Source organism: Chelonoidis abingdonii, chromosome 14 (assembly GCF_003597395.2).
Source record: "Chelonoidis abingdonii isolate Lonesome George chromosome 14, CheloAbing_2.0, whole genome shotgun sequence".
Taxonomy (NCBI): Eukaryota; Metazoa; Chordata; order Testudines; family Testudinidae; genus Chelonoidis; species Chelonoidis abingdonii.
Window position 1 is genome coordinate 28,391,244 of NC_133782.1, and position 18,277 is coordinate 28,409,520.

The 18,277-nt window shown below is 39.4% G+C and overlaps 1 protein-coding gene across 2 annotated transcripts in view; it reads right to left on the minus strand.

The window, feature by feature from the left end:
* Positions 1-428: 428 nt before the first annotated feature.
* Positions 429-18,277, minus strand: part of CHMP4B (charged multivesicular body protein 4B) — a 42,651-nt gene continuing 24,802 nt past the window's right edge. Inside the window, exons 2-5 of one of the 2 annotated variants that reach the window (XM_032793318.2) lie at positions 10,393-10,570; positions 8,164-8,278; positions 7,647-7,773; positions 429-1,248 (exon numbers count right to left, since the gene is read on the minus strand). In XM_032793318.2, the coding sequence (XP_032649209.1) occupies positions 1,181-1,248; positions 7,647-7,773; positions 8,164-8,278; positions 10,393-10,570 (488 nt within the window). In that variant the 3' untranslated portion in view covers positions 429-1,180. Of the gene's footprint in view, positions 1,249-5,735; positions 6,261-6,894; positions 7,774-8,163; positions 8,279-10,392; positions 10,571-18,277 lie in introns of those variants that run through there. The other variant, XR_012657002.1, reaches the window with a different exon arrangement.

Here is an 18,277-nt window from a genome sequence, read left to right on the forward strand (position 1 = left end):
ATCATGAATGTCAAAGATAATTCTTATGATAATTTACAGTAGGGTAGACAGAAATATAAAGCCAAAGCTATGTGTTCAGCCTTTAAATCAGTTGCTTCTATCTCAAACACAGTAGGCTCCTAGGGCCCTCTGACTGGAGTCTCAATCTGTTGTTCCAGCATATCATTACACTAAAACAGTCAAGAGTAATAACTTTACAGGAACACTCCCAAACATTTTGCTCAGCTAACATTGGAGTTAGTATGATAAATGACCTGACTCTGTATCTGTCATAATACTGGCCATAGCTACAATTATGGATTCAAAGATAAACTGATGCCAAAAAGTCTGTTTATTCCTCTATCAGGCAGGAGCAGAAACCAAATTTAATGTAAATTAAATTTCTTTAAATCTAATAAAAATAGATAATTGACGACACTAGCCGAGAATGAAAATTAAACAAGATATTTAATACAGTGCAAACCATAGTTTCTTAATTAAAATAGATGTGTGCATGTATCTGAATGGGTTATCAATTATCACAAATAGCAATGAACACTGAACTGCTACATAGGAAAAAGAATGTACAGCTGGCTTTTAAGTGTAAATCTCCCTTACTTCCAAGGTAGTGTTTATCAATTTCAAATCAATTTCACTCATTAAAAATGGGAACAGCGACTAGGTCAGTGCAGTGATAGAAGGTGATCACACAGTCAAAGGAATAAATACAGAGTGCAAAGAACTAAAAACCTAACGCATTCTTATACCTAAACATGAGAAGCCGATGGTGGCTTATGACTTTTCCTTTTTAAATGCCTTACAAGACTTCTAGACATACTTTCAACTGACTTAAAATTACAGGCTGCATTTCAGGTCATTTAGATTCAATACGCCCCAAACTCTAGAAGATGAAGATCCAGCAGTAGCATTAGCATAGTCCAGAAGCTGAATGTTGGATTTTGCAAATCCTTCTATTTTACAGAAATTCAACATTATCAACTGCAGGCAACATTCCCCGACCCCCTTTGTTTCCTTTGCGCAGACCATGCTATGCAGAGTACAGCAATGCAGTGCTCACTGCTTTGGGTTAAGATTAAAGACAGAAAGACATTTTGCTTAATGTTTTGTCCCGAACACACTACACGTGCACCTAAACCAGGTGGCCAAAGTCTTATGTTTTTCCAAATGGCTGCTGCGGTAGTTACATGTTTCCAGCCCAAGCTTCCAACTCTTTCATGTCATCGTCATCCTCCTCTTCTTTCTTCTTGGCTGTAGCATAAAAAGAGTGTGAAGAGTCAGAAGCGGATACCTTGATGTAACCCCATAATGTCCTCCTTCACCTGGACAGGTGGCTCGGCACTGCACAAGGCACTAGGTCCCACAGAAGAGCAAATATGCCACATGTGGTTTTCAGTTACAAGACTTATGTGCCATTTTAAAAGCCAGCCAGGTTTAAACTTCCCTAGGCCATATTTCAAAAAGAGAAAAGAAAATGGTTTGTGAGAATGCAAATGTGCATTTTAATCGAGTGATACACAAGCATTGCCAATATTTGTCAGTGTCACCAACTCTCAAAGCATGGAAAGATGTAGACCTCTTTATTTTAGGAGCTCCGTTGGAGCCATGTAAAGTTTATTTAGCTAAGCAGTAGCCATTTGGCAATGGATGCCAATAGCTTTTGGTTTCTTGTTGTTCAGCGTGCTTAAACCAACCACTGTGGATTTGGGGCTATGAATCTTAGACTGATTTGAGTGCAGCACACTAGCTGGAAGAACAGAGGGAGTTAGGAGCCTGGAAATATCAGGTCCTAGCCTAGGACCTCTCAGACTTCTTGTGCTGTTTCACCTCTGGCTCTCAGTTTACCTCTCTGGAAATGAAGGCACTAGTTACCTTACAGAAATATTGGGAAGGTTAGTTAATAACTGTACAGTGCTTTGAAGATGTAGAACGCTAAGCACTACAAGTCTCACCTTAAAAATTTCCAAACACTACACTTTCCCCAAAGAAATTCCTAATGCAGCAAGATAATTATTTTTAATTTAAAAGATATTCAGTCTCTCCCTATAATGAATCCAACAGCAGCTTAAAGTATGATGTGTGTGTGTGTGCGTGTATGTACGTATGTACATGCGCAATTTGTAATACAAAGCTGGCACAAATGGGATATTCCTGAAGTTCAACCCTTGAAAGGGGAGGAGCCAAGGGATGGTAAATCTGTTTCAACATCTCTCTTCTTTGGTAGGGTCCCCCAGATTAAATGGGCATGGAAGAGTAGAAATCAGGATAAATAAAAACTGATTTTTAAAAATATCAAATTGAGTTTTGTATTTAAATAAATATTTTCTTTTACTTTTTACAGGCTTATTTTTTAATGTGAAATTATGACAAAATATTCTGAGCCTTACACTTATTTTTTATTTAAATGATTTTAAATAGATTATATGCTGCATCAGTCAGCATTCACATTTTAATGAATTAAGAGTGCTGCTTTTTTATTATATACAGAATGGGGGAACATCGTTAACTTTTAAGCTCAACTGAAGCTTTATAAGTATGGCACAATGTCTTACATTGCATTAAATATCTGTATTATTTTCAGTTTTGATTATGGAGCAAATGCTGTTATTTAAATTTATCATATGTCCATGCTTTTAGTTTCTGTTGTGCAGAAAAGTTTTTGCCTTAATTAATTTTGGTTTCAAGTTAGCTAGGAGGTGCAGAGAAAATATTTTCTTCATTTGGGCTAGTTCAAAGTTGAGAAGCCAACTGAGCTGAAAAAGCAGAAAAACTTGTTTTCCTCTTTTAATCTATGTACAACCACCAGGCAGGAAGAGGATTCACAGATCCTAAAGTCAGAAAGGACCATTGCGATCATCTAGTCTGACCTCCAGAATAACACAGTCAAAAATGTATGCCTTATTTCCAGCCTGAATTTGTCCTATCTTCAACTTCCATCCATTGGATCGAATCATAACTTTCTCTCCTAGACTGAAGATCCCTATGTAGGTACTTGTAGACTAACCAAGTTATCCTTAACCTTCTCTCTATTAAGCTAAATAGGTTGAGTTCTTTAAGTCTGTCACCATATGGCGTGTTTTCTAATCCTTTAATCATTCTTGCGGCTCTTCTCTGAGCCCTCTCCAATTTAACATCACCTTTCCTGAATTGTGAGAAGCAGAACTAGACACAGTATTCCAGCAGCAGTCACACCAGTGCCAAATATACAGGTCAAATAACCTCTCTACTTCTATTTGAGATTCCCGTCTTTATGCACCCCTAGATCACATTACCTCTTTTGGCTCCAGTGTCCCATTGGGCGCTCATGTTCAGCCGATAATCCAACATGACTCCCCAGTCTTTCAGAGTCACTGCTTCCCAGGATTGAGTCCCCCATTCTGCAAGCATGGCCTGCACTCTTTGTTTTGGGATGTATACATTTATATTTAGTGTATTAAAAACACATACTGTTTGATTGCGCCCGATTAGCCAAGTAATCCAGATCACTCTGTATTAGTGACCTGGCCTCCTCTATATTTACCACTCTCCCAATTTTAGTATCATTTGCAAACTTTATCAGTGATGATTTTATGTTTTCTCCTAGGTCACTGATACAAAATAATGTTAAATAGCATAGGGCCAAGGGCTGATCCCAGCAGGACTCCACTAGAAACACACACACTTGATGAACATTCCCCGTTTACAACTACATGTTGAGACTTATCAGTTAGTTTTTAATCCATTTAGCATGTGATGTGTTCATTTTATATCATTCTAGTTTTTTTTTAATCAAAATGTCATGTGGAACCAAGCCAAACGCCTTACAGAAATAAGTATTTTAGATCAATTTTATCAACTAAATTTATAATCTCATTTTGAAAAATACCAAGTTAGTTTGACAGGATCTATTTTCCATAAACCCATGTTGATTTCCATTAATTACATTACCCTCCTTTAATTCTTTATTAACTGATTCCCATATCAGCCACTGCATTATCTTGCCTGGGACTGATATCAGACCTATAATTACCCGGGTCATCCTGTTTACTCTTTTTAAAAACCAACACATTAGCTTTCTTCTAGTCTTCTGAAGTTTCTCCGGTGCCCTTAGACTTATTGAAAATCAACATTAACTGTCCAGCAAGCTTCTCAGCCAGCTCTTTTAAAACACTTGGATGCATGTTAACTGGACCTCATTTAAAGTATTAACTTTAACAGTATTAACTTTAGTGGAATGGAAAGACTGTTCACTATATGATGAAACTACATCATGTTTTTTTGATCAAACACAGAACAGAAATATTTATTGAACACTTCGGCCTTTTCTGCATTATTATTGCTCATTCTATCATTTCAATCTAGTAATGAACCAAAACCATTGTCAAGATTCTTCCTGTTTAATATATTGTACAAACTCCTTATTGTCCTTAACAACGCTTGCCATAGATTTCTCCTTGTGTATCTTTGCTTCCGTTATTCATTTACTACAATTCTTAACTTCTGATTTAGGATGAGTTCTTTTAATTCTAAACTTGAAGGACAGGACCAGATTTTCAAAGGGATTTGATTTCAATGGGAGTTAGCCACCTAGCCTGCTTAGATAATTTCAGAAATACTGCTAGTCACATAAATATCTTTGAAAATCTGGCTCATGGTGACCAGAAATTATCCATCAATTCACTAACTACAGTTACTTCCTTTGTTTAATAGGTCAGTTTTAAATGCAAAAGAAGAAAAAAAGGTGATTAAAACTTATATATACACAGCACATTTAAAACGTTTTTATTAATTAAATAAAACACATTTTAAAATGCTATTTTGGTACTTCTAATTGACTCCTAATTGCCATCCAAATGCGGCTTGCCACAAATCCCTAGTAAAAAAACCCAACTTGCTTGATAAATAAGAAATACATCATTCACCATTTTCTAAAATAATCAAAAATTAAAAATCTAAGTATGTGAAGCTATATCAATGCTTAAATAAATGTGTACAGATATAGTGTATCTTCTTGTTTAGCCAAAAAAACCCTATATTTGGAGGCAAATGAATGTTTTAGTGATTATGCCAAACAATAAGAATGAACCTCTCTTAAGAAAAGTAATTAAAAAGTAAACATGCTAAATGGATTAAAATCAATTATTTAATTAAAAAATTACCTGCTTCCTGTTTTAAATCATGTTAAAAATAGATTATTTAAGTCAATTCACCCTGATAGAAATTTCTTAACTCCTCTGTGAAATGATCTTCTCCGAAGTAAAACATACTTAACAGTTATAAAAAGAGAAATATAGCAGGCTTTTTAGAGTACCTATATTGAATCCAGGCAGAGAGCTGCTGTACAGAAATAGCTGCTATTTACAGGTCCTCACCAGCCATGAGAAGACAGACACTGATGGGGTGAATGAATACTGAAGTTTCTACACTGTAGTTTTATAATAAATGCAGTAAAACTGTGGCACAGCTATACTGTACTATGGCAGAGCCTGTAAAGCAAGTCCAGGAAGGTTATACATCACATCATGGACATTAACACAGGAGAGTCACTGGCCATGTCTGCTGGATTTCATTAGCTATGACCTTTACTCTACATACATTGGAACACAATATTATTAGCTCTGAACCAAAACTGTGTAAATCTAACACTTCTCCCCATTCTAGACCATACAGTTTTCATGTAGGCCAGAGGAGAAGTCAGAGATTCTACAATTATACCTTCCTAGTGCAATTCAGAGAGCAATACTGGGTTTTTCCCTCTCTTTCTTTTCCTTTATTTTTTCCTATTAATGAGTCAAATCCTGATGCAGAAAATGAATGGGTCCAGCCAGACCTCTGTCTATGGAACATTAAGTCAGGCTAAGAGGGGAAAGCAACCACTAATGATGAGAGAGTTGCTCTTCAGTCACCCAACTGCATCCCTTTCCACTGGTTCAGAGTGAGTGACTGCTCTCGCATAACTGCCATCTAGGCCTGATGGGGCACTGGGAAGTGAAGTCTGGGAAAGGCAATTGGCAGCTAGGGAGCTCCTGAGGGGCCTGAGTGACAATGAGCATCAAGGATAAACAGGGAGACAAGGAGCACAGGCCAGGCCTTTATAAACTATCTCCACAAGCTAAGTTTTTGGGTGTGGGATCACAATAAGCTTCCACTAGAACTAGGCTCCTCTTTCTACTTCCTGAAGACAGCTCTGCAGTGTCTTCATCTCCAGGGCTGCAACAGTGGTTGTTGCATAGACAAGAACCATGGAAGGCAGGACCCAATGGCAGAACAAACAAAGAACTTCACTGTTGGTGTCACTAAGCATAAACCTAAGTAACTTAGAAAAGTGAAAAGCAATAAGAATATAAGGTCTCCCTGTTTCAGGCCTCTAGTGAACAAGAGTCCTTCCATGTTTAAACTCTAATTGACCTAACAGGCCAATAAATAGAAAAGGCCAGGTGCAACGTCCCTTATCAGTTGCCATACAGCTCAAACTGGTCTAAAGCAGAAATAATGAGGCCTGTGCACCTTTAGCAGAAGGACAAGATAACTTGCAGAAGGAAAACTTACTAATGAGCTGCCGCGGCCAAGATTACTTAATGCACCTGCGCTTACGTAACTGCTACAGGGGGAGGAAGGAGAAGAGGGAGGGGGAAGACAAAGAAGTGTGTGAGAAAAGAATGCTGCAGCCGGACAGAAGTGGGAGGGGAAACGGGGGCTTGCTTGTCAGCGAGAAAAGTTCTCATGGATATAAAGGAACAGACTGCTTGTTTTAGGTGTGCTGGATTTGAGGTATGTCAAGTCTCCCAGCACCACTTTGAGATCTCAAATAAACTTGCTTTGCTTCTCTACCCTGGTGTGTTTATTGGTGTGGTGCACACCGGGCGACGGACCCCCCTGCTGTTGCCCCCCTCGGGCACTTTGTGCCGGCAACATCACCACAACAGAATCAGGCCAGAGTGGAGCTTCTCTATGTACCAGTAATGCACATGCACCAACCAGAATTTGTCCTTGTGATTTGCCTCCCCTTGAGGCTTTTGCTCCAAGGTTTTGCACAAAACTCAGTTTGGCATCATCTGATTTGAGTGCCATCTCTAAGATAGGGACCCCATGCACCTTGGTTAGTCAGGAATTAGCATTATTCACCCAAAACAGAGTGCTGTGAAAATAGATGGGTCAGCTATGTAAGACCACAGAATCCCAGTACAGGGGCAAGAGGCAGACTCAAAGACCTGCAAGCATGGTTCAATCAGAGCATTGAGACCAACTTGCAAGACTAAATTCCAAGAGCTATTTCTCACTCAAGTCTCCCCTGCTTTTACTTCTGTGTTTGGTCTTGTCAGGATTGCTTCCCATTAAATCAGCTGCCATTAGTACAAGACTCCCAGCCTGTAGTTCTTCCTCCTACATATCCATTCTACCTTGAACCTTGTTTTTTAAGGTATTATAAGATAAACTGGAAGTGCGAGAATACATGCTAACTGCTCCTGTTACAGCTATTAATTTTCATAGGTCTAATGAAAGGAGATGAAGGATCTCTTGAGAATAATACATCATGTGATTCATGAAGCAATTCCATATTAACTCTATAAGCTGCTTGTAGCCAGAAAATTCAAATCCTTAAGAGCTGCTGATTTGATGAATGCACATGTTAATGAACCAAGCTGGCTTTGGCAAAGGCAGACAATTACCTGGCTTTGATGGTATTGCTATTGAGGGCACATTTGGTAGTGGTACTGTCTCGGGACCACTGATCTCCAGCAGGTTTTTGTCTAATTCTTCCTGTTCTAGTTCCTCCAGTTCTGCCATCAGTTCATCCTAGTATTGTAAAGGGAAAAAGAATGATTCAGATCACACTTGCCACTAAGTAGCACAAACAGACTTACTCAGCTAGGTACATTATCACAGGGGATGACCTAAATGACCCCAGCACATGACCCTCAAACTGTGAGGGTAGGGTCTGAATCTCAACCCTGATCTGAATTTACAGCTTCACTTTCTGATGGGCACAGAATTCTCTGATCCAGAACACTGGGGGTTTGAAGTCACGTCCAAGTTTTGTAGTGCACAACTGTCTGAGGTGGAAAAGACCACTTGCTAGGAGAAATTTTATATCCTAGAACTTGCACTGTTTTCTGCATGCATTCAGAACTCAGATCACTAACAGATGGGTTTTAATTTAAAACAGTGCAACTCGAGCTGCTTTACCTCATCAAAGTCTTCCCCAAATCCTACAGGCTTTGAAATAGCTGTTGAAATTTCATCTGCCAGCTCCTGCTGTTCTGCAATATCCTGCATCAATTCGTCTACTTTATCAATATCCCTGTAAAGAGAAAAAAAGAGGACAACATGTTAGCTCATTAACCTGCTTTGCACTGCCCACTGACTGCATTTGCTAATTCTGTGACAATGCTAATTCCACCCTGCAATGGTATTTCACCTGTGCATGACCTCAAATCTCCAGCCACTGCAGCTCTCCTTCCCTCAACTGCTCCACCCTGCGCACTCTCCATTCTCTACTCCCTGCCAACGTCTTGGCATTTTAACCCATTGCAGGAAGGTAACGAAGCTTCCTCTAAAGCACATGCCATTTGTGCTGTGCGGATTGGGCAGGAGGATGCTTATTCCCAGCAGATTACCTTCCTCACAATTCTAGAAATCAGCTGTTTGCTGTTCTTCAATTTTTCTCTTTGGCAAAAATTTAGTGCTGAAAGATGGACTGAGAGCCCTGTAGGACAAAAGCTTCCATTTACCTTCAGAAAATATATAAACACATGGCAAAATGGACTGATCCCACAAAATCATTTCACATAGGTAGCCAAGCAGCCCATTGGCTGACAACTACTTTTGGTTACTACTGCAGATCTAGGTCAGCTTCAACTTGTCAGGGGTGAAAGGCTCCATTACTCTACTATCAATCCTTTGTGCCATCAAGATCCAATTATCAGTTTGCTTTGAACTCTAATTCTTAGTGTAACTCAGCTCTATTTGCTTTAGTCAAGGATGGACAAAAGAAGTGCCTTCACAGGACACAATTATCATCAGCATCAAGTCCACAGTTAAGGGTGTGTTGAGTTTTGCACTTGAAGCCGGGATTTAACCTCTTATGTATGAAAAATACAAGATGTCCTCCCCAAAATCCTACTCCTTACTCTCAGAGCATAGAATGACTTCTGAAAATTTACAAGCAAATTCATTAGTTTAATTAAATTAGAAATGAGTCCTTTAAGAAACCTGGCACCTGTTTTGTCATACTTTTGTCCCCAAACGACCTTAATGGAATAATGCAGACTTTTACAACTTTCCATATACTTAACTCACCGAAATCTTGTGCATGGATTACATGCAAAGGGTTTTCTCTTTTTTAAGCACTGTCACTCACACACCTATTATTCTCCATATTCAAGTTTATTCAGGGGCAGAAACTCAATACAGTTCACAGAATTCCACGAAGAACTGCCCTCTTTCAAAATAGCCGCTTTTCTCCATTGTTCTCAATGGGACTGAAGCAACAGACTGCCCTTAACAAAAATGGCCACTGCATCTATTCACCTACTCCTCAGTGTTCTTCTCCACCTCCTGACAGCATAGGGGGCTAACATCTTTTCTGAGGTCAGTTTACCTTCACTCCCATTGGGGGCAATGGAATGTGGTGGCATTTGGAAAGAGGGCATATTAACTGAGGTCAGCACCTGGACTCATTGTCATTGCAAAAAAAGGGGATGCCAGCCATTTTGAAAGAGTACAATTCTTCATAAATTTCTCTGGAGAATATTTTATATGCCTAATAACATGGGGTCACTATATGGCTCAGTAAAGACTATTTAGGTGCCTTAACTATGCAGTCCTATATCTGAACAGGTTAACCTTAGTTCAGAGTTTCCTGGGTTTGCAAATATTGGCTCTGTGTTAATTACAACATCTCTGTAGTTTACCCTTAGTTACTGATATGTACTCTCAATCGTAACTCCATCTCAACGTCATTTTTGTTTGCAAATTATATTGAATAGAAGAAAAAAGGAACAGATTATGCACCCCTTTTAAACAAGACTTTTCAAAAGTGTACAGGTATTAGAGGGATCTGTGACCAGTACATCTCTGAAATCACTTCAGACTACTATTGACACTATAATTTAGCTAGACAAAAATTGTGTGTGTGCTATTAATGGCCTCATACCCCACAAAATGTTTCTGGGTTGAAAAATCGCATCTTTTGAAGCTTGATCAATAAGCGAACACATCTAGTATTATATTTTTTTAAAAATACTTTACTGCTTTGTCTGTAACCTCTGCAAAAATCAGTTATTTCATGCCACGACGATGCAGAGTATTTTATCAGATTGCATGGGACCTGGTCCTTTATTCTCTTTCTATAATTTCTGGTTTGATTTTGATAGAGTGAACATTCATTCAAGGATACAATATGAAATTTCTTACATGTTGTCATGAGCAGCTTTCATAGCTTTAGCAGCCAGGCCCATATTCTTGAGCACTTCAGTATTGGTGTTGGCATTTTCAAGGGCTTCCCTCTGAAATTCAATCGTTGATAACGTGCCATCTATCTGCGCCAGCTGCTTCTCGTACCTCTTCTTGCGTTTTAGGGCTTGAAGAGCAGCTAGATGAAACAAAAACAAAAAACAGGATGTATGTGATTTGTGTCCAAAATAGCCACTCAGATGTGTACAAAATTCCATTCACAAAACAGAACAAAATTTAATTAATTCTATTGCTCATCTGCTCTATCTAGTTTAATTAAAATTTGTTACTGTTTTGTGTTCCTGCCTAAACAAATGTAATAGCAGCCAAGCCTCTGATGTCCACTTCGTGTCAAAATACAGACTATAAACCAGCAATCACAACGTTGGCAGTCAAGATGCTCAGCATGGATGGTGCTACAGGATACTCTGTTTTATAGCAAACACCATGTTTCAAAACATAAGCATGCCTATTTAAAAGTAACATCTTCCTCCATCTTCTCCCATGGAACACACAGCAGTTCATGGTACAGTAACTGCCAAACATGGTTTTAACTATGATGCAGGCTCAATCAGCAGCTGCAGCTAGGCAGGAGTGACTGGGAGAAAGCATTATATACAGCAGAACCTCAGGGTTATGAACACCAGAGTTACGAACCGACCAGTCAACTACATCCCTCATTTGGAACCAGAAGCAAGCAATCAGGCAGTCGCAGACACAAAAAAGGCAAATACAGTGGAGTACTGTGTTAAACGTAAACTACTAAAAAAATAAAGGGAAAGCAGCTTTTTTCTTCTGCATAGTAAAGTTTCAAAGCTGTACTAAGTCAATGTTCAGTTGTAAACTTTTGATAGAACAATAACATTTTCTTCAGAGTTACGAACAACCTCCATTCCCGAGATGTACATAACTGAGGTTCTATTGTACCTCGCTTCCTAGTATCGCTCCTGTTTGAATAAGAGCAATGGTCAAGGAAAGCTCATCTTGTATAAACACATTTCACATCTCCCCTGGTGTAAGGTCCTGCCCACACTGAACCTTCTAAATATGATTTTTGTAACCAATAGAGGTGCTGTCTCTGTATCTGTAATTCTGTTCAGTTTGAGCCTGCACAGCAGCTTTTCTGCTGTTAAGTGTTTGTTTCTAGATCTACACAAACATGAACAGACATTGCTAAGTGCTTTCTACATATGGGCAGATGAGCTATCCCACAATGCCTTTGCATGATATCCAGAGTCACCAACACATGGGTCTGAGTACACTGTACAGAAAGCTGGGAAGAAGGAGAACCAGTCAAACTGGATACACAAACCAGATCATGGTTTTCGGTTCACACTAAGCACTCCACTTCTCCACCCCCAGTGCATGCGCACGTGTACACAACCAGTTACAGGAAGATAATACTACCCGATTAAATCACTGGCAAAAGTGAAACTCGACTAGCTGCTCTGTATCGTTCATTCATGATGTATGTGGATTAGAGCTGGCTGGAAAATGGAAATCCCTCCCTGTTAAAAATTACGTGTTCTTAAAAAAAAGGAACCCAAACTGAGACAAAATGGCAAAAATGTGACATTTTCCCAGAAAGATTTTAGAAAAGTGCTGTTTCAGGTGAACCAACATGGACTTTTTGATTTGTCTGAGAAAGTGACGTTGACAAGAGCCTTGCAGCCCAGCAGCAGGACAGGCAGAATGCCTGGGCACCCGGAGAGCTGAGCTGAACATCAGGAAGGCAGAGTCAGGCGTTCAGCGCTGGCAGCCACCTGTAAAGCTTTTGTCAAGAGAGACCTTCCAAGCAGGCAACTGGAGATCCATCATTTTGATTCCCTGCCCAAAACTAACCCTCCCCCTCCCCGAAGTTTTCCCCACAGAAAATTTTGGTTTTGCAAAGAGCAGTTTTTGTTGCAAATCATTCCAATAAAATAAAATAAAAAAAGTATGACCAACTGTAGTGTGGATATAAGGTGCCTGCTGTAAGTAGTTACAAATTTGATTACAGGTTGTAGTGTGAACAGGGCCTACCGAAGGACAGATTGGTTGGGTAGCACACAAAGAAAAAAGGAACAAACATAGTAAAATATTGGGCACAGCCACATAGGCATAGGCATATTCCTACTATACCTATCCCCTTAGATATACATTACAAAAAAAAAAATAAATCTACATTAGAAACAAGTGCCCCTTGCCCCTCCATAACCAAGTATTACATCTCCCTCCATCAGGGTCCTTTTCTAGCTGTTTCCAACCAACCAACCTGTGCTTTGGCTGACAGATATAACACAACCTCTCTGACAGCGACATTGTTTAGATGAAACAACTAATTACCCTAAATGTTATTTCCAGCTACCTCTGTCAAAGAGATCAATAATCCAGTTCTGAATATACAATAGACTTGGTAACTTAACAACATTTATCTGCTTAAGGAATAGAATCAACTTGGACATCTACTCAGACTCTAACCTGAGGACTGCAGTTCTTTCCTCCAAGATACAGCTTAGCATCTGAACTCAGACCTGTGTTGCATTTCACTCCATGTATGTCCTTTTTGTTCAAGTCTCTAGCCTCTGTGAAAGTCTGATCAAAAGAGGTTTATTGGGGAAAGGTGTAGGAAATGTATAATTGAGACGTCTCAGACATATATAACACAGAATATCCTGTTGAGGGCCAGTTTGTGACAGAAAACTTGTTGTTTACACATGTTCTTTAGAAGTGAAGAAAAAACAAAATTTCCAAAATCCAGTTCTAAAATCCATCCCCTAAAAATGCTATTTCAGAATTTGCCTTTCCTGGCTGTAATGCCGGAATTGAATTGTGGGAGAGATTCCGTACCCCAGAATTATAGCCTTCCTGAAGATGGACAGAATTCCTTGTCCTAGAATGACAGTTTCAATTGACACGATAAATGAGTGGCTGCAACACAGGTGATCAGGCTGATCTCCTAGAAGCTGACTGTACATTTACAGGGGCCTCATATGTACTATTGGGTCCTGTCTTGATGGGTAAAAGGAGAGTTATCCAATTGTATTTAGTTGAAAACACACACCTTTTTAGCCCATCAAGATAAGGCTCCTGGGTGGCTGCACACTACACACTCCTTTCATTTTGTAACCCTCGAATTATTTTATCATTACTCTGCAACACATTACAAAACAGAAAACTAGGTACAGTTACAATTAAAGCTGCCAAGCACAAAATCAAAAGAACTATTGATCACATCCATTTAAACAATCTAAACAGCCAGTACGAAAATCAAAGGCCACACCACCCATTTTCAGTCTAGCTTTGCACAATTCATGCACGTACTGCTAAAAATAAATATTTCTGTGACCTGCTTCCCCCCTTGACTGGTGTCCCTATTTTAGGGCCAATCCAAATTCTACTGACAATAGCAATAGTCTCTCCTTTGACATGAATGGGAGTTTGACTGGGCTTTCACAACAAAATCTAGTATTTGTTCTGCAGTATCATGCTGGATGCTACTGGTGCCTGCTTTATGCCATATCATAAAATTACATGCAATGCATTAAACAAATATTAGAGATAATAATAAACAGACTAAAGACAATTTAATTTTGGAATGATCAAATTATTTTGCTCAGAAGGAAAAGCCTGCTATTTGGATGTGCTTGTATTCAGTGTGATGGCACTAGAGAGAAATCGGAGAAACAAAAGGTAGGATACTCAGAACTGTTAATTTTGTGGAATATATGGACTGCAAGGCCAGAGTTCTTACAGCTGTTGTATAAACAAAAGTACAGTATTACAGTTTATGTACAGTTCTTAGTGAAAGCTATGGGATAAATACATAAGGTTCTTTTAGACTTTGTACTTACTGGGAGTACTTTGTTACAATGGCAGAATTCAGGCTATATGGGCACTAAACAGTGAGAGTGTGTTTTTAAATGGTGTGTGTATGAACTAGGTATCAGGTATTAACCGGAATTTTCTAACCGTATCTTTCTATTTCTATTCCATTTATTTCTATTTTCTTCTCTCCCTCACCCTTCCCACCCCAGGAGTGTCTGCTCAATGTATTTCACTCTAATTGCGTTTACTAATCTTAAATCATTTGAGATTTTTTTGTTTTGTAATTTCCCTTGGTTTTTTTTTTGTTTGTCTGGTGGTAAACCTCTGGTTTAGTAAGTCAGGCTCCTGCTCCTGCACGTGAAAAGGTCTGTATTATGTCTCAGGAAAGCTTTAGTTGACACTTAAGTTCTCTCCAACCCTGGTTCTCTGGTCAATCTGTAGTGTCCTGATCCAGGACAGTCCATGCCCCAGCATTGGCCCTACTTTCCCATTTTATCCCCTAACATTTTTTTCTAACAGCAGGTATGTCCTTATACCCAGTAGTGGTTATGACCTTGCTTTTAAATCTCACTACTCAAGTTTTCCACAGTCCCTTCCATTTTGTCTGCTGCAGGATTATGCTATGATAAAATGGTAGAAAAGACTTCTATGTTTAAGTGATGCTGAGGTGGGAAGCAATACAAACAGGAATGTAAGAGCAAATATGTGCTGTCTTACTCACATACACATGGACCACACTTTTCAACACTTGGACAATTCAGGGTAATATTTACCTAGTCAATTAACATCTAGATGCAAAGCACTTTTTTGAAGTGAAAAGAGAGATTATACAACTGGTTAAATATCATTGCACCTGGCATTAAAAAAGTGTACTAAAAAGGTCAAACAAGACACTGAAATGTTTCTAATTGAGAGAAATGCACCTTCCTGTAGTTTATTTAGAGGTCATTTAATAGCAGCTACATTTCCACAACTATGCTTTAATCCAATTTAGAATTCATACCAATTACAACTGGAATCTTTTATTAAATTGGAGGGATTATGAAACTCTGACAGGCTAATTTGGGTCATTTCACATTCATTTTCTCCTGTGAGTTCTATTAATTCATTTATTCGCCTACAATAGGATGCATTTCACATTCAGGATTTTTCTTTTTTTTGCGGTAATCAGCTCTGCCTTTTCATGGCCTTGCTTTCACAGATAAACCAAGGTACAGAAGTCAGACTGTGAATACAAGTGAAGAGAACATTGTGTGCTACACAAGAATATCCCCACCAGATCTTTCACATTAGAATATTACGACTTCCAAGCAGACATGTCCACCCAGTATTTATCTGAATTTTGGTTCAGTACCTAACATAGAATTAAAATATCCTTATTAACTTTAATCTAGATTTAGATCTTTTTACTTTTGACCTATAAAATATAAAATAACCATCAAGATAACAAGTGAAACATTAATTTTTTGCACTTGAAAAAATGTACAGTCGGGATGTTTGCAGGCTGCTTTAATAGGCCAGACTCAGTGGCAGTCAAAACTCAAGTCTAATTCCCAGACACATTAGAGTTCTATCCTGCAATCAAACCCGCTAGCACGTGCCCTGAACCCATTCAGAAGCCTGCGTATTGTAAACAGGAATAACTGACTTAGAAGTGATAGACAGCAAATGATTATGGCAACAGAAGAGGCCACAATTGCTTGGCTAAGTCATGTCATTGTAACTTCGTACATATATACCTCTACCTAGATAGAATGCTGTCCTCGGGAGCCAAAAAATCTTACCGTGTTATATTGAACTTGCTTTGACCTGCGGAGTGCACAGCCCGGTGCCCCCGGAGCACTGCTCTACCATGTTATATCAGAATGTGTGCTATATCGGGTTGCGTTATATCAGAGCAGAGGTATACATATGAACTTCTGTTCTGTCTTCTTGTCCCCCACTGTCTTCCTCCTGTCCTATCTAACTCTATTGGCTTTTCACCTGATCCTGAAATCAACTGCACTGCACAAGATGAAATGGCCCATCCAGCTCTGATATGCCTAAGTACCACCAATGATGTCCCTGAATAGAGAGGCAAGCTGGGGTCCAGAGCAGCAGCTATCATAGCTGACCTGCCTGAGTCCAAACCATCAGTCTGTGACTGACTAAGGGCCCTATATCCTGAAAAGACCAACAAATGCTGCATTTCCCCCACATTTACTATTCTACCTCTTCTCTCCCTTGTGTGTGTGTCTTGTCTAAAGGAAGAAAAACAGTGTTCACAACTCAAAAACTGAACAGAACTAACCCTTTCTTCACCAACGAAGGCTATTTGACAGAATAAAAGACATTAACCAACATTCACCCTCTCCAAAAAGGGTTCTGGTTTCATAGGTTTTGATTACGTTTGTTTTGCATAATCACTCAATTTCTGTTTCAGTATTCTTGTCTTGTTTGTATTCTTTTCCTTTTGTGTATTTCAATCAATGCATTTTTGGCATGAATTTCCAGATGCATTGCCATGGTATTAAACAGTCTGAGGTCTCTATACATCTAACTTTGTTTAAAAGTGTTTCATGTTGGACAGTTAGTCATGTTAATGCCAATAAACTCTTTGGCTCTTTATCCCAACATGCCCTAACTGCTGAGCTATGGGATACTCTGGGGCAGGACTCTGTCCCTCCTGTTGAAACTGCTCCACTTTGTCGAATAAGTAGTCATGGGGGCCAGAGAAAGACAGTGAGCATGGCTCTCTAGTCCAGTGATTATGGCACTCACCGGGGAAGTGGGAGGCCCAAGTTCAAGTCCCCGTTCCAGTAACTATACAAAATGGAACCATTACAAAGGAAGGACTGAGCGCCCTCCTGAAAAATATCCCAGAACCCAGTGTTCAGGGCACTCTCGGGAGATGTGGGTTCAAATCCCTGTTCCACATCAGGCAGATGGAGGAACTGAACCCAGGTCTCACATATCCCAGGCAAGTTCTCTAACCACTGGCTAAAAGCTATAAGGGGGCACCACCACCTCTCCTTCTGACAGCACTGCTTTGTATGGGGCCTGATCTGTTAGGCAGCCTCCGAGCATACATGGGCTCTGCAGGTTAGATGAGGGAATGCCTAGCTTGAGGATCCCACTGGAGCTCAGGCATAAGCTAGGTAACCAGACTGAAGCAGATGCACGCACGCCTAGTGGCAGATTTTTTGGTGACTAGGAGACTTTACCAGTGGAAACTTAAGTGCCCAGGGTATTTAGCTGCCTACAGGATTAAGCAGGAGCTGAGCAGGGGTTTTGAGGATCTAAGTTTTAGATTTAGGCACCTAAATCCCATCATGGATCTAGCCCTGATACCCCACAATTCCTCCTTTCACTTTTTACGTGGTTCAGAAATTGCAGCATTTACAAGTATGAAAATTGCCACTCTCTGAAAGGATGGAAAAACCACACCATGAGTTTATACACTTGTTACCACAAGTAAATTGGTGTATAATGATGACAAGGTCAGTATTTCTCCAAGATTATCAAACAGATGCATGGCAGATTAGCAAAGGTCCACCATAATGATTCAACTGCAGGACTGGAACCCAGATATGTAGACTACACTAGATCTGAGATGACAGCTGTGCTAAAGGTGACCATCGAAGGATGAAAATTGAAAAGATTTCTGTGATATACAAAGGAGGCCTGAAAAGTGGGGTGGGGAGGAGGTTGTTTGTTTTGTTTTAAATTCCCCTGCTTTTTTTTTATATCAAAAAATTCAATTCTTGTTTAACGTTCATGACATCAGATAGAAAGAAGTGAAATCTGACTGGGAGAGTAAATTATTTTTATTCAGATGATTAAAAAAAACTTATTTTTTTTTTTTTAACTACTACTAAATGCCAAACAAAGTTCCATGAGGCCACACTCCACCCATTCAGTTAAGGACTGTTTCTTAGAGGCTTTCAGTGTAGATGCACTCAAGGTTCTAGAATCGTATAAGGCACTGCCATGCAGCCTTAACAAAACTTTTGGGCAGTCTTTCTATTGTAATAATAAATGGGTGTATTTGTCTGTGTTT